The following is a 22,445-nucleotide window of genomic DNA, read 5'->3' as shown; positions in this document are numbered from 1 at the left end:
ATTTTTACCCCTCCATGTGGCATCTCAGGGTTTTCCTTGTCACCGCCACGTTTCCTGTCATCGTGTGTAGGTACAGTTGAACAGTGCAGTTACTGAAAAGGCCCTGACACTGACTGTTTCTCTGTCTTCTCAGATGTGGTCACAGATCTTTGTCTTCACATCCAATGCACTGCTGCCTTTTTTCTTTCACACCCTATAGTTCATTCATTTTGAAAAATCGCCTCTGTGCTGTGCTAGACTGTTCAGTTAAACCAGGAATATTGGTCTTTATCCTCAATTTGTTTGCCATACATTCATTTTTCTATCGTTTACCTGAGTTTGGGTCATGGAGGCAGCAGTTTAGGCAAAGATGTTCAGACCTACCTCGTCCTCCTCCATCATCTGGGGGGACACCGAGGCCAAATCAGCCGAGAGATATAATCTCTCCAGTGTGTCCTGGGTCTGCCCTAGGCCTACTCCCAGTAGGAAAGCCTTTAAAACCCCTCACCTAGGAGGCATCAAGCAGGCAGCCTAGCCAGAAAAATGAACTACCTCAGCTGGCTACTTTTAGTGTGAAGGTGTAGTGTTTCTGCGTTGAGACCCACCCGAATGCCTCTAAGGGAGTGCCCAGCTATCCTTTGGAGGAACCTAATTTTTAACGCTTGTATCCGAAATCTCATTTTTTAGTCTGTACCCAGAGCTCGTGGACATAGGCGATGTTACGCCTGTAGATTGACTAGTAAATAAATAACTTTGCCTTCACACTCAGCTCTCTATTTACCACAACAGACCACCAATCCATTTGTCCACTCCTCTCACTCAAAGACACTTAAACTCCCCCACTTGCAGAAGCAACTCCTCCCTCCCTGACCCGGATTGAGCACTCCCCTTTTCCAGCTAAAGATCGTGATCTCAGACTTGGAAGTACTAGAGAACTTAAATCCTTCGGTCTCAGGATTAGGATTAAAATATTTATATCACACAATGTATAGCCCACTTTGTTTACAATATAATCCAATCACTTGTGCTCAGACTATGAGGACCTTCTATCCTCATAGTCTAAAGCATGGGCCTATTTATCATATTGCCATATGCAACAACACAACACTGTGTGTTTCCTCTAGCAGAAATGTGCAGCATGTGATATACTGTACTGCGTGGCACAAAGGAATAATTGTGTTCTGGTCCTAGGAGAGTTGCAAGAGGAGAAATATCAACACAGGATGTATGGCTCCCAGCCTTATGAGACAATCCAGTTATGAGTGAGACCAGCTCATGGAGATTACAGCCATGTCCCAAAATACACAATATCCAGTGATTTGTAGACATTTACAGTGTACAAAGTGTCTAAACTGTTGGAAATTTCAGTCTCAAGAGTCGACCCATCAGTTATTTGGTTGATATGGTCTCATCAGAATAAGCAGTGGTTGGTCAACGGTCAGTGTTACTCTCACAAGGAGAAAAGTGCTACAGCAACAGCCTTTCAGGGTTGATCCATTGTTTTTGGAGGCAAGTGACTATGAGAAACTGGGTGTTTGTTTTTTAAATTGATTTTTAACTAATTGAAACCAGGTCAATGAAGCTGTTTTGTGTCTGCATTATGTTAAAGGAGATCACCAAAAAGTCAAACGTAAACTTTGTGACAGCTCAGATCACAGGAGCATCAGTTACAGCGAGACTAAGCTGGAAAATTTACAGTGCATCACGATGGGCATTCTGAAATGAAAGGCCCATTCATTTAATATAGGTTATCTGTGTTTTCTGTAGATCTTATCCATATGGGCACGTGGTTTCAGTATGCTGTTAGACAAGCAGGCTGCAATGACTTTGACACCAACAACAAATGTGCCTTGGGATAACATTTTGAAAGAATATAACTGATGCTGTGAATAACGTTTAAGTTGCAATGAATTTAAGTGAGCAGCTTTTTCGAACTGTGAACGTGTAGGAGGTGTTTGTTAATGTGATTTTCAGGATGTAAACTGCGCTGCCTGACCTTTATCACAGCAGTCGTTTTTTGGCTTTCTTCTGTATTTTCTTAAGTCAGCCCATATCATGTCATGCTTTTTGAAGCATTTTGATACCACCCACCTGAATAACTTTTCTCTCTCCAAGGCAATTAAATTTCAAACCATTGGAAATCAGATCCAGATGCACGTGAGCGACTAAATTTCCTCCACGAAACACAAATATACGTTATATACCGGTCAGACTCAAGATGGTAAACAATGAAATGCCAACAGACAGCCTGAAGTTAGCGGCCTTCTTTGTACTTCACGTCTCCTCTTGTGTGACACACACAGTGCCTCTTTTGTTCTGCCACTCACTGCTCGTGTTACAGTAGAGCTCTAATGCACACAGATCGATAGCATACTTTCCATTTCAACACGCTGAGCTGATGTTCGGACATACAGTTGGAATTGATCCTGTTCTGTCAACACGAAGTTTTAGATCTGTATGTCTTCTTATGGAAAGTCTTTAAATGAAAAAAAAAAAAAAGAAGCTACAATTCACAATTTCACATCTGCTTACAGCTTAATGTTGACATCTACATTAGGCATTCAATAATGGCATTGCTGATGACATTTGGCAAGGTCGGTGGGGAAACAGAGCTGTGGAAACAACTCTACCCATCAACATCAAAACTGAACATGTGGCCCCCTCATATGAATAACATTTAAAAAAAAAAAAAAACTTCTCTCCCACTCACAGAAATTTTATTATTGGAAGAAAAACACACTGAATCAAGTAAAACTTTTCCATAACAGCTGTGAATTGATATGACTATAAATACCCTAATAAAACCCTCAGTAAAGGCGTGTACACAAATCAGCCACAACGTTAAAACCATGTGCCTTTTTAGTGGTTTAGGTGATTTGCATCCAAACAGAAAAAAAAGTTGCTTTCAGAGGATCCCCCCTCACAGAGCAACTCTAACCCATATGGACATGGTGGTTGGAGGTTGGATGCAACTCTTTTTTCTGATGCATTCTGTGGAGGCTTGATCCATTGGAAGAGAGATCTGACACCTTGGCTGGGATTAAACCAAGTCTAAAGTCAGGATTAAACAGTGCTGTTAAAACCTGACTTTAGGTGGGTGGTACGGATCAAAAGTAGTATCCACATGAATGCCAGGGCACAGTGTTTCACAACAAAAAAAATGTATTCACTTCATCTGTTGGTGGTTTTAATGTTGTGGCTGACAAGTGCATAAATATATATATATATATTTTTTAAAAAACACACAAAAAACACAACATTAACAACAAAAACCCTGGTTTCAGGTAACCTGTCTGAAAAAGAAAACAAAAACCAAACCAGCAAAGAAAAAGTCAATTTCCTTCCCCTACAAGACGTCCAACCCATGCTAGCAGGGTTTTTCTGTTGTTTTTTTAACCACAAGTGAAAGGTGCAAAAACACCAAGCATATTTCAAGTAAGCTAAACTATTAACCTGTACTGGTAGTGTGCAAACTGCACACAGTCTGAAAATACTGTCTTCTGAAACCTTTACTGGCAAGAAGGTAGATGTCAGGCTTGCTGCTTACACTCCAACATGTACACCCTGACAGCCGGACTGCAAGATTATCAATATTGAGATCACGGTTATTTGTTATTCACTGATTTCTACTGACAAAACTGTTTTTATTGTGTCATGTAAACGCCACGTTGCTTTTTAAATCCTTATGCAACAAAATCCGATGCATCTTGGAAGAAAAAAAATTGCACCAAAACGTAACAAGAAATCAACAGGGAACCGCCTTCACCTTTACTTGTGCTAAATTAAGAAATAAATCTTTAAAGACAAATAAGGTGTTTGTCAGGCCTAAGTTAACCTGTTTATTCACCTTCATGTGTATCTGCATGATGAACCTGAGCAAAACTTCTAAAGCCACTTTAAGAAAATAACTGCATGAGTGGATAACATATCTTTCATCCATTCAGTTGACCATTTTCTCAAAGCCTTTGTTGCTCTCTGAGAATTTATTTCTGGCCACATGCGATTGGTTAGTGGTCATTTGGTATTTCTGAAATGGATTGATACCCTGACGTGCTGTACAGGCTTTTATGAACATCTCAGCTCACGTTTGATGATTCACCTTAGCAACCACCGCATTGTTTTTCTTGGCCTTGCACGCATTCATTATACAGTTTGTGGTGTAACTTCAGGTAGTTGAATGAGTTAGATGTGTTGCTTTGCAGTTCATACAAAGACCTATGGACTCTGCATGTCATTTGCTCTCGGTTGACATCACTTGCAACAAATCTAAAGTATTTCCAAACAGCAGCTGATGATCCACTTCAAGGGACAAGCTGTTGACCTTCTGCTGTGCCTAACGTTTGGATTTTGCTGTATAAATCTGTTTTTTTTTATTAGTGTTACTCATCCAGACTAGTCAAGAAAACTTGCAGGGAAAGGTTATGATGCTCAGGCATCGATTTGCCTTTTCTTTGTGTTTTATTGTCAAATTTTCAATATTGCCCGATCATGTTCATTCAATTTTCTATCACACTCAAAATTGTTCATGAGATAAATAATCTATTAATTTAAATAACTGCACAATCAATACATACCATATTACTGTACAGAAACAGAGGTGTTTATCCTAAGGTTTTGGGATAAATTAGTATGTTTCCTGTCTTTACATGTTATGTTACAAATAATTATTTGGGGGAAACACCTTCCTGGAATCAAAACTTAAATGTCAAAGCATGCCACGTATATTAACAAGTCGCCACAGGCTGTACAGCATGTTATTGCACCTTTAGACTATTAAAATCTGTCTTTGAAGATCTCAGGTGGCTAATCTACACTGCTGTTTATTAAAAAAAAATAGCATCAGGAAACAAAAGAATGCGTGTCACTTCTTGGCTATAAATCATATAGTGGTCTTTTAAAATGATGCATTGTAGGAGGAAACACTTTAAATTTTTGAAGGTCTCTGCCCACACAACACAGTAGGTGCTTCTAAGACAAAGATAAAATGTTTTCGGTGATAACAATAAAGCAGCTTTTCTTGGTTCGATGAGCCAAACCAGCAGTTTCTGAAAGGCAGAGATGGAGACAGAAACAGAGAAACAGAGAGCACTAATATCATTACCTTCTCTTCCTGGCATGAGAGAATATTCAACCAAAAAAAAAAAAAAAAAGAAGGAAAGAACAAAAATCAACCGCACATCCCACCATTTCATTTTCCATGTAATTAAATCATTTAAATGTTATAAACAACATGTAAACTCCATCAATGACTTTGAGCCATTTGCATTTTTAATCAGGCCAGATTAATTCTAATAAGCGTGCTGGGCTAAGGCGATGACAGAGCAGGCCTATTGTGTGTCTGTCACACTCATTTAATTCTGTCATTATGTCCCATATCCTATTATGATAATTGGCTTTTTATTCGCAATCAACAACCAGCCAAGGCTATTAAGCAATAATCTCTGACTAGACCACATTTAACCTTAACCATGTTAGAAGTTTGCTACCTTAAAAACATGCGGCTGATAAAAGCGAAACACAAAAACAGCGCAATGCCTTAGGTTATTCAACCTGGCTAGTTGCTGTAAATGAAAAATGACTGTCAAGAAGCTAGATGTTGACACTTGGCATATGGTGTAAAGCAAACACATTAGACAGAGGAAATAGGTATCACCATCTTCCCCCTAGAAAGTAACTAAGCAGAGAAGACAAATGTGTCTGATGTGTTCAGCCATTTCCTTTGCTGTCTCTCTGGGGAGTCACTTGAAAACCAAATCTCTTAAAAAAAACCTGCAGTTTAATTGAACAACACCACTGCAAACAAACAGGGGGAGACTTTAGCCACGGAGAGAACCAGAAAGCCAAATATCCCAGATCTAAACCTTGAAACGAGCTCCAGAAAAATAAGCAACGGCAAAATATATGTCTTAACGATTCACCGCTGACAGACTGATAGCAGCTGTAAGGCAGAGCAGTGGGATTTCTTTTACTCTTGAACTTCATTCATTATTCATTTAGTTCTGAGTGCTTCCTTAGTCCCCTTAAAAGGAGAACCAAATAAAAATTAAGTGTAATTTCTGGCACTTGTTGCTGGTAGAAGAAAAGCTCTCAAATTTTCTCATCTGTCTGTGAATTCATTTTGCCCTCATGACCAAATGCCGGAAACGGTACTATAGCTGTTCTATAACATGTCTAGCACCACGGTCTTCTGAAACTACATGTTCTATACAATAGCATTGCCTTGCAAAGCAAAGAACACCAAAGGCCACAAATAATGTGGGGCATTCATGCAAATATGTAGGACAGAAAGTGCCAGTCACTTATAGTTACTACTCAGGACTTGAAGCAACCCACTTGTGGTCAGGTACATTTTCAGCCTAGTCACAATACTTCCTTGGTTAAGTTATGCTGCATTTCTTTGAAACAGTCAAACGGGAAATGTGCTTTTCAGCTGTCATTGACAGTTATCTGGCGGCCACAATATAATTGTAGAGTAATTAACTGCAATCTACCATTCTGGGAAATGGCGAACATGTAAACCATGGATATGATTTCCAGTCATCAAGGTTAACTCTTGCTTAAGATGGAAATTCATCTAAACCTGCTTAAATGACAAAAGTCTATTCATAATGTTTTTTTAAAGCTTGAAATTTCGGAAAGACATATGCATTTGTCATATTTTAGAACTCAGGTGTAATATTGACACATACAGACATAAATATTAATGCTACAACATAATTTCTCATTATTTTTTATTATGTTATTACCCTTTTGCGTGACTATTTTTAGGCATGCTACCTCTCAGTTATTTCCTGTGTTCTTGTAATGTTATGTGTACCTGAGGTTGACTAACAAGCTTAGCTGAGCTTAAAAAAAAGTCAATTTATCATACTTACCCATATAGTATTGAACACTTTTATTTATCTATGATATTGTCATTGGTTTTGTCAGGGGGCCAGCGTAACAATGGAAAAAGCTGCCGTCCAATCAGCGACTAAAAAATTCACAGCAAACAATGCCAGGAAAGTGGTGGTGGTGGGGGGCTGGAAGGGCTTTGGTTCAACAGAAGCTGTGATGCAATTGACGGTTGGAACTTTAATGTTCACAGTGGCTTCTCTTTTCTTAACAAAATGCTTGTGCAGTCATCTCACTCATGTTCTTAATTCTAAAATTAGCCCTGGAGTACAGCAAGCTGTCGGTGCTGATTTAGTTAGACAGGTACAGCGAGAATGTATTAATTTTTTTCACAGGGGAGAAAAGTGCTTTTTGAGGTTTCAGTATGCCCCACTTTGCCTATATCCCTGCATTAGCGTCTTTTTGAGAAGCCACTTGACACCAGAAGAGATTTTTGAGAGATTTTCTCTAGTCCTGAAAGACAGATGCAAAAAAAAAAGCATGGCTCTTTTCAACAGTCCAATAACATGTGCTCTGCTTTATTAAACAATGAAAGTCACACTTTCCCAACTCTCACTCGTTACTACTGTGAGCTATAACGAGCCTAAACTCTCTGCACAGCCGTTTCACACTCCCACAAGCAAATTCGCTTTTGCCGCCCTAATGACTTAATAGACCATTCCATTTCACAGCCAGACCTCATGAAAGTGCCATATGGGCTCATCATTTACATTTTACTCACTATTTATCTGTAAAGAAGACTTCATAAGTTGACTTTTGAGTAAACATAAGGTGAGTGTTACTATGGGGACGTGGCGTGTTCCTCTGTGCTCCGTGGGACTGTGGTCTGTTCCATTGTGGCAAGAGACAACAGCTGTCTTTACCTTTGGCAGGCAAACAGACTCATTAAGGGCAGCCATGTTTGTTTTTGTGCCCGATACCTAGCCCTAAGCAAACACTGCCATATCTCCACTCCACAGCCCTTGCAGTCTCAACATTTCCTTCCCTATTGTGAAGGGAGGCCCTGGCATGTTGAGCTTGCTCTACGTTTTTCTTTTTTTTTCTTTCCCCCCCCCTACAAGCTTTAGCCAAGCTGCCAATTGCTCTCAAAGAATGCATGCTTAATTGAGAAATTTAGTCGAGGCTCGAGCTGATGAAATGCAGAAATGTAAGTAGTACACTGCAGAGATGCTATGAATGTTGTGTATGCGTTATATACATAATGTATGTCATTATACTGCCTGATATTATATCTTCTGGTATGTCACAAGAAAGCTTTCTTTGTTTGTTGTGCCGTAGACGTGATAAAGGCGTCATTATTTGGTCTGCTCACAGCTAACAGTAAAATCTGCAGTGAAAGGTTTCATTCGCATATTTTCTCCCCTCTCAGCAATGTCTGCGGCTTGAGTGACAAGGCAGGTTGAATTCATAACGCTTTGACAAAAATTCCATTTAAGAGGGAAAATGGCATTGAATGTCATTCCATTACTGCAGATGGCAAACATGGGAACACTTTAACCCAGAAGGCATTCACATTAACTTATACAAAACAGCAGAGAGACTCTTTTTTGGGGCGCTCTCTCCTAATATATGTACAGTACTGGCGTATTTCCAGCCAGAGCATTTCAAGAGTAGTCCTCCAAAATGTACTCACTTATTTGATTTCATCCCTTTTCACCATTTGTCAAAGCCCAAAGTCACAATGGATTGTGAAATGACTTCTTAATGTGGAGTAATGAGGCTGTCATGGCAAAGCAGTCTCTGCTTGTTTGAGTTTGACTCATGTCGTAGATTCAATTAAATCAGCTGAAGTCAAGCTGGCCCCAGGCCAGATCGGTAATGCTTGACCTCATTCAAACAATGCTCAGACATATTGAAACAATAAGAGGAAGGGCCTTGAGTCAGTTGCAAAAGCAAACCCCACTAAAAAGCGATAAGGTAGAAAAATTACTGTGAAGTCACCAAAGTGTTTGAAAATGAAATAATCATGTAGGCATGCATCCTCGGGCCAGATCTGATGTATATTTTTGGATGTTGTTGGTGACAGACTTTTCACTTGTGTAAAATCTGACAGGACATGATGGCTGTTTTTGTATTTGGAGGCATGTGCTGTCATCAGAATCATGGATATAATGGATAAACGTCCATATGAAACATATTTAAAATAGAACAAACATAGAAATGTGGTAAATGCAATCTTAAGTTGTAAATAAAAGATAGAATATCTTTATCACCAAGTGTTCTGGTACTTCCTCCACCTGTAACTGAAAAGAAGATTGCTTTAGAGATAAACCCACCTAACAGGTTTTAAACACAGCTGGCCCATTTCTTCTTTTGGAGGTTTATTCGTCCTCAGAAGGCTAAACTGATTTATTTGGATGTTGAAATGCCTGGAATCTAAATCATGACACAAACACTCCCAAGGCTATGTAAACAACCTTTCCAGTTCCAATGCACACCCATGCTTTCTGAGCAATAACTTGAATGCCAAGGCAAGAAAGCATTTCTCACTTTTAAAGGGGTCTCCACTGTTACAGCTACTAAGAAGGGCGCTCCTCAACTTGTGCGGCTATCTTAGCCTCTGCTGTGAAAGCACACTCAATAATGTCACATTTAGCATTCCTCACATGCAAACGTAAAAGCACAGAACTGACAGTGATATCCTGAGGGCTATGTAGAATAAACAACAAAATCAAAAGGAAACATCTTGCTTTTCTCACTCTTGTTCCTCTATTTACTAGAGCAATAGCAGTTACAGTAAACAGCGCACAGTCACACACACACACGTGCGCACACATTAACTGCGTCTCGTTAAGCGTCATTCCCTCTGGCCTTTATTCCATTAGAAATTAAAACTCGGGACAATTAGTGGCAGATTGGTCTCAGCTCAGTACACCATAGTCGCACTCTCAAGGCTTCAAGATGACTTAATTACCGGTGTGTCTGAAAATTGTGAGATGGCAGCACACAGTGAATACCTGGAGCAACTGTCAGCCACAACAAGGTTGAATATGTGAAGAATTAACTTCTGTTATACACCTGAGAGAAAAAAGAAAGGACAATCATCCAGAGACAGAAGAGATGATTGTGAGCTTAACGGAATAAAGACACTTTTTTGTTTTGCTACAATTTGAGACTTACTTTAGTTTAACATGATGTGAGTTAAGCACTGAAAAATTACAAACTACATAGAAAATGCACAACCCCGATAGTCTTTGATTATTTCTTGGGATGCCTCATAAGGGAGGGAAAAGGTCAAATGTCGGTGAGTTTATATTTCTCTAGGCACTCATTTCCTTATATAGGACATTTGGTATTTCACTCTTGAGTATTAGTTTGTCCTTTCCTCTGGATGGAAAGCTTTACTCACTGACGGGAATTACCATTTGTGCACATATTCCTTATACACTGAATATCAGCTGGTCACTCTTTAAGGTAGCAGTGCAGGTGTGTTTCCATGCAGACACTTCAGTAGTGCAGGCAAACCTAAATGAAGTACGTGTGTCTCCATACTGTATGTTTCTGTGGATGTGAATATAGAAAGTGAGGTATTTTTCCAAAGCCATGAAGGAACATCAACAATAAATTGGGATTTTTTTTATGTGCTTCATCACTCTCCTTAAGACAAGGACACAAAGCACATTTTTCTGTAATTGAACCAACCCTAGTTTATGTAACGACTGACCGTTCTGCCCTTCAAGCTATAGTGAGACTGAAAGAGCGATTTGATCGCTACATGTACTTGCTCTTGTCATGTGACACCATGTCCCATTATATTGTGATGTTGTCTCAGGAGGAGAGGAAATGAAATGCCTTGAAGCTATGTGGGAAACGTGCGTGTGTGTGTCCACGAGCATGCACATGGTGGGGCTTCAGAAGAAAAGTGAGTAAGTACGAGTCTATCTGACCCCGTGCATGTATCTGTGTGTGGTCCTGGTATCAACTTGGCCTTAAGTGTCTTAATTTTGGAACTTATCCATTCCTAATCATTGCCCATATTGGCAGTCTTTGTGAACAGTTTCATCCAAAATGTATCAAATGATTCTGTGAGACTGGCATCACAATCCCACACTTTAGGCATCAAACACCATGTTAGCCTTTAAATAAATAATACTGACAAACAGAAGAATAATCTGATGCTTTGAGGCTCGTGGGAGGATACTAAAAATATTAAAGAATTATCACTAGCACGGGGTATATTGACGTTAAAACTCCAGCAAGACTGAAAACCAATACAATCTCTAACTTCGCCCATAGCACAGGTTAGAAAATTACAACGATTTAAAATGGATGTTTGTATAGTCAGGGAATATCTAAATGATCCTGTAACTGAGTCTAAAGTCGAGGTCAAAGTTCTTTCAGACACAAACGTGCTTTGGTTTGACCCCTGGCTTCAAAAGTCTAGATTCAATGTATCTCATGTTTACTTAGTTTCACAGTTAAATAGCATTTCTTCTTCATTCACCTCTTTTCACTCACTTTGTGTTTATAAATCACTTTGCATTTAATCATTAGTTATCGTAAATCTCTTTCTCTCTTCCAGACTTTGTCTTTTGTCCCGTCTCCTTCCCCTCGAATGCCAGAGGTTTCTTCCTGTTAAAAGGGAGGTTTTCATTCCCAGTGTCACCAAATGCTCGCTCAAAGGGGGTCATCTAATTGGTACGGTTTTATCGTGCTGTGGCACAATATAAATTGAATTGAATAACGTGTCCTTTAACGTGTCTTGACACACTGGACTGCAGGGAGATTGCAGTCCTGTTGTAAAGTGTTGGTTTCTCAGTTTCTCCGAATTGCGTTTACGCGTTCTTTCGCTTTGTTTTTACTAGATTTTTTTTCTTTTGCTTTCACTCGCGGGTAGGGTTTAGGCATTAAAAGTACTTGTTTGGGCTTTGCAAAGAGACTGTGGTTTCAGTTAAAATATGCAACGTTAACCCTGGTGTTTGAAAATTTAAGCTTAAGCCTAAACAGTGTCTTGAATGTGATGCCAAGGGTCTTGAAAAGCTGGAAGTAACCCGGTGCATCAGAACACTAACACCTTGTGTATATCTGTGAGATGCAGAAAGCTGTGACAAAACAGCAGTATTTGACACCCCAGCGTCTGTGTGTGTGTGAATGGACTGGCCTGACCTGGATAAATGATTATTAGTGAGCCCTCCTATTGTGGCTGTGCATATTAATAACTCGAATGCAACACATGTGGGTAACCACACATTACTAAAGTACTGTGACTTATTTGGGGGTGATTATACTGTCATTTCTACTCACAGCGAAAAGATTTGACAAGTTTTTAGCACACTTTCTTTAGTCACTCATTGAGCGCATACTGTAGGATGAGGTTTTGCGAAGTGTCTGAGATACAGAGGCGATAAATGCATTTAGTTTCTATACAGTGGGTTTTATTTTGTTACTTTCATGTATTCTTAAATGTAATGGGGATTTTGAGCTCAAACCACAAGGCGTGTAAAAAAATTGCAGGGGAAACACTGTATGAATTCATCTCAGAGTTTATAGTTTAAAGCTGCTGTTCTTCCTGTCTTTACCCCTGTACGGTTTCTTGAGTCTACGGTGGGGGCAGTAGATGCTTTTGATCTATACCAATAACAGAATCCGCGACTTTCTACCTGAAATATGTACAGTGTTTAATGACGGCTCTGTCAAGCTCTGTGTAAGACCAGCAATTATTTAACTGTGCGCATATCAAAACACTGTTTCAGTTCTACAAATGGCAATAGATCTAGATAGTGGGGGGAAAACACTTCTGAGTTTTTAACAATGAGAAAACTGGGGACAACACGTGAAAAGAAATTTGTGGGATTTTTTTCCAACAAGCCACCGTGTCCGTTGAGAATTTCCTTGGTGTGCGTCTCTGTGTTCAAGGGATGTTGCATGAATGGGCATTCTGCATTTAGGATTCAAAAGAAAACAGCAGCTCCTGTCTGCATGAAAACCAGGGCTACGGTGCTCTGTATCAAGTGCCATTGTTTTGGTAATAGTAAACCTGGGGCACTTGCCAGGAGGCATTAGTCATTCATCTAACAAGTTCCACAAAGCAAACCACAAAGTGCTCTACTGTTGACTTCCTCCTATTGAATTCTAAGCACATAAGCACATTTTCAAGTCTCTTACAGCAAGGTAACTTTCGGATGACTAGCTACCTGAAATATGGCTGCTATGTTTGCTTATTTGTGCATTTCCTTGACACGACGGCAGCTCTTATGGAAGCATGCAGGATTTTAGGAGCGTGAGGGAGAGAATGAAGGGAGAGAAGCAGCGAGGTGCCGGGTGAAAGGCGGATAGGAGGGGATTAGGGCGGAGTGCAATTATTCAGCAGGCCAGGCATACGACATGATCTCTAATTACCCACAAAGCAATGTGTAACCCAAGCCACAGATTAGGCTGCATTATCAGGCTTAATAAAACATGACCATCTCTCAGTTTCACTTGCTTTTCCTGCCCCGCTGCCACAAACACTTGTTTCTTGTTGTGACACTCGCTTTGCAAATTTCGTAACCACACTGCACTTGTTGCTTTTTAAGTGCAGCAATAAATATATTTAAGTGCAAAAGCCCAACCAAGGCACGTGATATCTCAGGGTTTAAAAAAAGAAATCAATTAGAGCTAAAAGGTCCTTGACCCAAAGAAAAACACTTATTTATTGTGTTAGATGCAAGACACTAAAATACAATACTCACAAAATTTCAAAACAAAATAATGAGGAAAGGCATTTCATTAAGGAAAGCATAGGGCAAAGAGGTTTTTATTAACATTTAGGTTGACCCACAATTTAAATCATCAAATTCCCCATCATTAGTGTAAAACTATTACACCATCCCTTGTAGGCCTTTAAACTTGGTTTTCAATACGTGAACTGGCTTTTTCGTTTTAACTTTAAAGGAAGTAGCTTTATGAGTTAAAAAAAATTATATACTCTTAGGCATCAAACTACCCAAGAATATATAAAGTGGTTAAAATTAGCACACCCTCTGAGCCAACAACACTTAAATCCCTTTCCCAGCTGCCATAGACAGAGAGGTGGGGTTCACCCTGTATGGGTCACCAGTCTATCACACGGCTAGCACACTCACATTTACACCAACATGCATTTCTCTGGACTGCGAGAGGAAGCCGACACACCTGGAGAGAACTCGTGCACGTACAGAGAGCATATGCAAACTTGAAACAGAAAGACCGCAGCAGGACAGTGTATTCAAACCCAGCACCTTCATGCTGTGAGGCCACAGTGCTTACCACTGCACCACTGTGCTGACCCTGCTTGTATTTCACTAGTAATGATCTGATAATAAGATAAGATAACATTGACTGGCTAGCATTCAGTGCAAAATGAGCTTAAGTTTATGTAGTTTAAGTACAAGGTACACTACCCCTGCTACTTTTGGGCAAAATGTTGAATTCTTTACTTGCATGTGAAAAACCCTGACTACATGTTCCACCAGCAATGTACATAAAAGCATGCAGGCATATGCATACACATATTCTTACTTGGTTCACGTGGGTTGTGCCAGTAAGTGCTGCTTTAGGCTATGGTTTTTCACTACTGTCTACTGTGTTATTAACAATTCTATAAAAAGATCCGCTCAAGTTTCCCTTTCCTGTGTGTTAACAAGTTTGCTGAGCTGCTATGAGGTTGCTGAAGCCTAGCGAACATGCAGACAGTCCCCAATAGCAGCAACACCACTGACCATATGTCATAATTTCCAAAATCCTACTTTTCTATCCTCTGTTTGTTTTTCTTAGCGACATCACTCATCAGCATGGCTCACGGCCAGCATGAGACTAAATAGGTCGACAACACAAAGACAGGGCCTCTTTCTTTAGCCTTCCCTCCCTTTTCACAATCCACAAGCTTCCTCTGATCTGCCTACCCTCTTATTTCTTAAATGTCTATCTCTAGCCATTTCTTTTTCCATCACTCTATAGCAACTTTTCCCTTTTTCTCTATTTTAGGAAAATCCCATCCCATTACCTAAACGAAAAGCGCTGAAAAAAAGCCACTAAAAAACTATTACCTCTGTACTTTCTGTTGTGCTTCGTTTTCTGTCCATTGTAAACGATCGTGGAGCTCATCATTAGCTCTCGAAGAGGAAGAATGAGCCACAGTTTGATTACCTCGGTGGCTCTATGGGCTCCCGCAGTCTGCTTACTGAATTGGACGCAGACGATTACAGCCTTGCACAGGCAATTATATCTGCCTGCTAAATATGTCACACATAATAAACACATGCTTCTGACAGACAAGGGACAAGAAGAAGTAGTCACAGTCGGGGGAAAAGAGGAAAGAAAGTAAAGACATGATCACATGGGTGTATCAACCCGGTCTTCCTCAAGTGGAAACCTCTAACAGTCCAAATGACTGCATGCCAGTGAATTCAGGAAAGACAACAGTCGCTCAAATTATGCAAGCCAAAGATCTGCTAGTGAATGGCAACCCTGGAAGAACAAACATTCTTACAGATTATTTTTCCTCCCATGAGTGAGATAAATCCACGCAGATGAGCCCCGCATTGAGGTCGAAATATCTCAAAATTCAAGCTTTACTTTAGAGAGTTTCTGATCATTTCAGTCTGCATGTATAATAATCTGAGGTAATCTGACTTTGGACACTCTCCCTTCAGACCACAATAAGATCACGGTACTGATGCCAGGCTGGTAATATTTGTAAAGAATACTGAGTCAAAACAAGGGAGGGAAAGAGCCTTAAACCCCTGGCAAGGCACTTATATCATGGCCTATGGTGTTTGCACAGGACATACCTCAGGAAGCTGAGACAACTGAGAGTGTTTGTCCAGCTTTCAGCCTCCTCCATGCATACATAGGCAGAGCACATACATGCAGCACATACAGCACAGTACATACATAAATCACATAATGTACATTTTGTTTATATGACCGTACATATTAACAGTAAATGTATCCAAGACTGTAGATCTGTACATTAGATACACACAGTAAATATGTAGAGTATTTACATGTGCACTTACATGCAATGATTAAGTAAATACACACAAGCTTTAAATTGTGGTTAATCAAGCTATTAATTCATTATTTCAGCCAATTACGTATTGGCGAGAACACGGGGAACAACAAAGATTTAACTGTCTTGCCCCAAAACACAAAGATATAAAGACAGGAGGAGCGGGAAATTGAACTGCCAACCCTGTGATTAGTGAGAGACCCACGCCACAGTCAGCCAAAGTCAAAAAGCCACATTTACACAACGTCACATTTACAGTGATGTAAAAGCAGGAAGACAAGTCCTTTTTCACACAACCAGAGAACAGAGGGATTGTTTTCTGGATGCACGACTTAACTGATTAAATACGTAACTCTTTAATCATTTCAAGGCACATTTTTGCACTCCTTTACATTTTTTTCAGTGTAGCTTTTCCAGCTGAAACAGCTGCAAGTTTATTAAATATAAACCCACAATGAACTCTGTTACCAATACAGATAGACAAATAGAGCACTCCCCCACTGTACGCATCTTCTAAATGTGTTTTCAGCCATTAACAAACATAATCAACATTTAACTAAACACCCAGGGGCCTACTCTGCAGCAGGTGCTGGCTCTGTTTCTTTTTCTTTCTCCTTCTTCTGCCATAAGAATAAGAATAAGAATGCCATCGCATTGCCCCGTGGGAAGGCCCGGGCAGACAAATGTAAGCACACTGCAGCGGGGCGGCTGGTCTTAATTATTGTAACAGACGCTGAGGGGGATTCACTGGTGCCCACCAACGAGAAAGTAGCTTAGTGCTGCCATTGCCAATAATTAGCACAGGGAACCCCCCCACCCCCACCCTCACCACTCACACAATCATACTGTGACACTCATAACCTAGATCAAACACAACGACTACATTTTAAGGGCCAAACCAAGAAATACGCGGCATTTTAAAGCCGTGTATCATCGTGTGTCTCATTTCCTTAATCTGTCAAAATCCATCCAAAACACAGCTGGCAAAAAAAGCAGAAAACAACCAATGCAGGCATCTTGCGTTTATTTGGGAAGAAGACTTGTCCAGAAAAGTTGCTTATGAAACAAAAAGATCATATGGCAAGAAATATCTGTGCCATACACTGGGTCCTGTGACTCAGCCATTGTCAGAGCCAATTCCAGTTTTATTGAAATGATTTCAGATGGTTGGAATCCCTATTAAAACCTCCTCTGTGTGTCGGGGCAGGGAGAATATGATTTAGTAGCTGTTTTTGCTCTGCCCCTGTTCGCTGTGTGTCACCGGCCCTTACTGTGGTATGCATGGCCTTCCTCTGCACAGGGCTATGAAAGCAATTGTGATTGTGATTCTGTAGTCAGCAAAACGCTTGAATGGCCCCGAGTTAGCATGCACGGGCACACACACACACACACACACTCACAGTGTCCCCACACTGGGCCACTGATTACTTCAACCCATTTGACTCACGCTCATCCTTTGATTCTCCCTTTCTGCCTCTCTGTCACATACCACAGAGTTTATTACAACAGTGAAAACACTGCTCAACATGAGCAGGCACTACAGCCAGCATTACAGGCACTGGCTAATTTGTCAGCCATCTTTAAGTACTTAAGTTATTAAAAATAGCCCCCAGTAGATTGAGGCAAAATGAACCGTAAATTCATGAACAGTGTTTATTCAAGAGCTTGTTTCAGTTGAGGATGATCAGTTGATGGAAGCTCGCTGACTATGTTAATGCAAAGTAATCAAACCTTTGCACAGCACAGACAAGGAGACAAGGTAGTTCTATAATAAAAAATAAAACTGAGATAAGGCATTCAAATGGAGCGCATCATTCCCCAGCTTATCTGAGGCAGGGGAGACCACCAACTAACAAAGCCTGCTCTTCAGTTCTGCTCTATCTAACCAGATATCAGTTGTTGGGAGGATATATGAGCTGGGTGGGGCCTGAGTGTATAAACACAGGCCTTACTATCTCTGCACTCTATTGCTATATTGTAGGCAGCATCTCACTCCAGCTACAGCAGCAGCAGCGGCAGCAGAAGCAGCAGCAGTCAGCAATGTTTGATTAAGGTATTCAAATAAAGGAGCAGACACTGTGTTCCCATTTCACAGAGCAAACCAAAAGTGCTGGACAAACGAATAGCCGCAGTACAATTACAGTTGGACATGTTGTATACGACAAGATGTATCTGTTTACTTTCGGTGCTTACTACACTGCAAATTTGTGCACAGCATATATGAGTAATGTCTGTGCCATGCAGTCTGTCAGGAAGCTGACAGCATTAAAAACACAGTACAGTTTCATATCACCATCAGAGCACAAAGCTTTTGTAATGGTATTATTTTGTGTGATTTCTCCCTGGCTGTGGGAGTTCACCCCAGTAATAACACAGACTCTCACAGTGAAATAAAGGGAGTATTGAAAGTACTGAGCTAGATATCTCCAAGGTTATTTATAGACCTTTGTGAATCACCTCAATCTGCACTTAAAGTACCTTCTTCTCATTTTTCTTGCTTTTATACCCTCTTTTTTTTCCACTGAACAATGGATCAGTAAACACAGCCTTACCACAAACTGATTTGGTTAGCAGATGATTCATGGTTTTTAATGGATAACTAAAGACAAACCACTGCTCCAAAACCTTGGAAAACTTTTCCTACCTGCAAAATGCTTTAGTTGGTTATGGATAACACTGCCAATTTAACAGAGGTGATTTATGCACTGTCATACTGGAAGATGTTACAGAAAGACTAAGAAACACCTGACCTAGAACATGCACCGAAACATGAATGAAACCAACGACGGCTCCAAATGAGCAACATCACAAAGGTCGAAAGCATGACAGGAGCACGTGTGCCCTGGAAGTCACAGAAAGTTGCTAATTACTCAAACTCAGCTTGTGTCCGCACACAGTATCCAAATTGAGTCAGCAGCAACAGCAGCACACAAAAAAAGAGGTTTGCAAATAAACAGCTAAAATACAAACACATGCTCATTTTATCCAATTAAACTCGTGCGTGACTCAGATTAACACCATTAATTTCACAGCGATAAAAGGAGAAATGTTTTCTCAGACTGTAAATTGCTTTAAAAAAAAAAGGGAAAAAAAGCAGCCGTAGAAAAATAATGCTAAATCGCATCTGATGTTTCTTTTTATTCAAATTATTTTGAATCTTTTCCAATAATAATAATCCCAACTGAATATATTTGAGCTAAACTGAAAGCCAACAAATCCACCAACAAATTCAACTACAAACCAAAATACCCGCGTGAATATGCAAAGTAAGCCCTTCAAAACAATTGACCTCAATGCTATGATTAGCCTTTTTTTTGGCTCTGTGCGTAGCTTAAGAAAGAGACACGGGATGGGATTTGAAACTGGCCAACCAATTTTTGTCAGAGATGGTTAGCAGCAGGCAGATGTGATCTGTAGATAAAGTACCTACACAACAAATCTGAAGTCTGTTTTATGCCGCAGTCGCTTTGACTGAGGAACTTGACCTTGTGCACTGTGTCAACAGGACACCAAATGATCCCTGCTGGGGCCTGCCTCATTTGCATTGCTAGTGAAGGTAGTTAGTGTTACACATGTGATGATAACAAATTATTCCTCCCCTGGTGGAAAGAAACCCAAGTAAAGGCAGTGAGGGGGATTTCAATAATTCAAATGAACACTTGTATTTTCGAGGGCCACCACACTTTATGTCTAAGTGACAATAGTTGGTTTCTCCTCTGCGAAAGCTCTTTATATCGTTTAATATCTACTGGCTTTGTTTCCGAGATTCATGCAGTGCCTGGATATCAGCATATTCTTAGGATTATCCGCATGGTGGATGATCCCAATTCATTTGACCTACAAAAAAAGATAGCCTGTGCAGAGGAGACAGTTATATGGGCCCGTTTTTGTGTCACAGGTGTATCGATAAAAGCTTTATATGGACCTTATTTGTGATCAAATGGGAGGCGCTTATGAAAACCAAGTCCAGTTTGCTTTATCTATCTTTGACACTTGGGCGTTGTGTGATCAAACCTTAACAAAGATAACTGTGGTGCTTTTTTTGTTTATTTTTTGTATCTATGTATCTACACTTGATTACTGGAATGTCCCTGTCAGTTACAAAGATTTTCCATTGCCCACACAGTGAAAGTAAAACATCCCCAACTGTCTTTTGCATGATTTCCCTCATTGTCATACCTGAAAGCTGTGTTTTATTTGAGAAAGCCAAAGAGCTCCAAAGCACCGTTGCCTTATAAGAAGTATACAGCAGCAGGTCAGCATCCTGAGCCTGGTGATTTGTAATATTCCAAGCACGGTGAGTGAAAACAACAAACTCTTATTCAGTGATTGCAGATGGCTGAGATGCTGTTAACACTAGCGGAAGCTGTAAATTAAGCAGTTTAAAAATTGTTTTGCTAGTATTTCCACGGGCCATACGTTCACTTTGCGGTACTTATTAGTACGTCACCTGTAATCTCTTCTTCCTTTGTGGTGTTTTTATCTCTCATGGCAGCTTTTCAGTTGAATACATTTGGAGTTCTAGTGTTTTTCCAGCTTCTGGATTTGTTTGTTTTTTTTGTTTAGTCTTTTTTTTGTTGTTGTTTTTACACTGCTCGGTCTTTCTTTCATGGGCTGATTTATTTATCTGCTTCGTAGTTTTGGAAAATGTCAAACAGCAAAATATTCAAAATGTTGTTTTAAATGCCACCTGCTCCCTCACTCGGGTCAGTGCAGTTCACAAGGCTAAAGGCGCGGGTGTCAAAACTGAAGGAGAGAAGAGGGATACTTGTACAAGCCAAACTGTGGTTTCTCGTTGCAAAGTAATTAACGGTACATTACTGGCACGGATCCATTTAATCGCTGAACTCCCAGCGGAAAAACCATGTAAACCATAAGAAATCATTGAGAGGGAAGATAATGTTGGATTCAGAGAGCAGAGCGGGGCAGTATGGATTCTATACAGTCCCTGGTATTCCACATCGGGTGGGACACTTAATGTTAGCTTTGCGCAAAATTCAACTGCAGTTTCACCGAGAAAACAACATAATAAACATGCTTGCAAAAGAAAAAAGAAAAGTTGTGCTGCACATTTAAAAAAACAAACAAACAGGAATACAGAAAAGATTACAGGTTTAACTCTAAAGTAAGTAATATAAATTGTGACAGTCTTGCTCCGCACTAGATTAAAACCAGTGCACCCTGACCCAGGTGCGTTCGGAGCAAGTGGGTGCCTCTGTATAAAACGCCTCCAAAACACGCATTTTTATTGCGTGAACGTGCAGACAGACAGGTGAGACATCGTTTCAGTGCACGAGACTACACAAATAGTTATTTACCTTGTTCGTGTGATAATAGTCCAACGAGCTCAGGCAACTTGGATCAGTCGGTAGGGAGCATGAACCCACATTTGCCGGGGGCGCAGGATAAAATCTCACGTCCATCTCAGACTGTGCGAGACTGAAGGCATGAAATCACTTTCAGCGTCTTTGACGTACTATTGTCCTGGCAAACACAGCGCCAAAGCGGGAGAGACGAAAAGAAGTGAGGGAGTTTTACTCGGCGCACTCTTCCCTCCTATCCGTTCGCGGCCGAACTTCGGCACCAACTCTAAGTGATGCGCAGTCCTCCTCAGAGCCCCGCGCCGGGATGCGAAACACTCACTCACTCACTCAGTCACTCACTCAAAAGCGAGAGTACAAATTCACTGATAACACACGTGCTGGCAAAACAATGCAAACATCCAACTTAGATCCTGTCTTACTGGGTATTTCTAAAAGCTGAACAGCAGCCCGCAAACCTGCAGCCTGTCCTGTCCCGCCGCTCTCAGGACTCCATACAGGCTTTGTTATGGAGGTGCATATTCTTGCATTGGTTCCAGTACAGAAGTGGTTGGACTTCCCTCTGCCATGCGACCTCTGCCGATAATAAACGGGAAAGAGGAACGGAGGGAGAAGGGGGAGGGGAGATTGGTGGCTGCCTTGGCAACCGCTCTCCTTTCTGCAACTGCGCGCTTCTGATTAGCTGGAAATGTAGTAGTGTGCACGAACGTGCATTATAAAGCGCACTCTGGTTCCATCAGAGCTTCATAAAGGCTTCCATTTGGGTTATTGTGCCAAGGCGGATGGGAGGAGATTGCACAGTCTTTCTGTAGTTCGATCATATTTTTTATGTATTTTCATTTTTCATCTGCTTTAGACATTGTAAAGCTCCTTGAGCAACTTTATATATATATATATATATATATATATATATATATATATATATATATATATATATGCTGCGATCACTCCATTATAGCCTATATAAAGACCCATCACCCTCCAAAGCAGTACGAATGTACATGTATGCCCATCTTCTGATTTACTGTATTCGTTTTCTATTAAAGTTTTATACAGTTTTCGGTGTTGAAACAGGGATTAAAATGTTTATCTATGTAGGGTCTATATAGTGTTTTGCAAAAATATACCCAGAAACATTAAAAAGTAGACAACAATGCAATACAAAGATGCTGCCTTGTAAGTGTATAAGATATGGTGTGCTGAGAGTGGAATAAGTACAGGGAGGTTTAATCTTGTATTGCCACACAGTTGCAAATGTGTATGGAGACTAGCTAGGCTTG

At 40.4% G+C, this 22,445-nt stretch overlaps 1 protein-coding gene across 3 annotated transcripts in view; it reads right to left on the bottom strand.

Moving 5' to 3' along the window:
• Positions 1-21,832, bottom strand: part of LOC146363931 (TOX high mobility group box family member 2-like) — an 81,798-nt gene extending 59,966 nt beyond the window's left edge. For 2 of the 3 annotated variants that reach the window (XM_084916094.1, XM_084916095.1), the window contains exon 1: positions 21,163-21,832. In XM_084916094.1, coding sequence (XP_084772220.1) covers positions 21,163-21,267 — 105 coding nt within the window. In that variant the 5' untranslated portion in view covers positions 21,268-21,832. The remainder of the gene's footprint in view (positions 1-21,162) is intronic. The other variant, XM_084916096.1, reaches the window with a different exon arrangement.
• Positions 21,833-22,445: the final 613 nt, after the last annotated feature.

This window comes from Perissodus microlepis, chromosome 20, assembly GCF_051167445.1.
Source record: "Perissodus microlepis isolate ML-2025 ecotype Zambia chromosome 20, ASM5116744v1, whole genome shotgun sequence".
In the NCBI taxonomy this organism is placed as follows: Eukaryota; Metazoa; Chordata; class Actinopteri; order Cichliformes; family Cichlidae; genus Perissodus; species Perissodus microlepis.
This window is presented reverse-complemented; position numbering and strand designations above follow the sequence as displayed.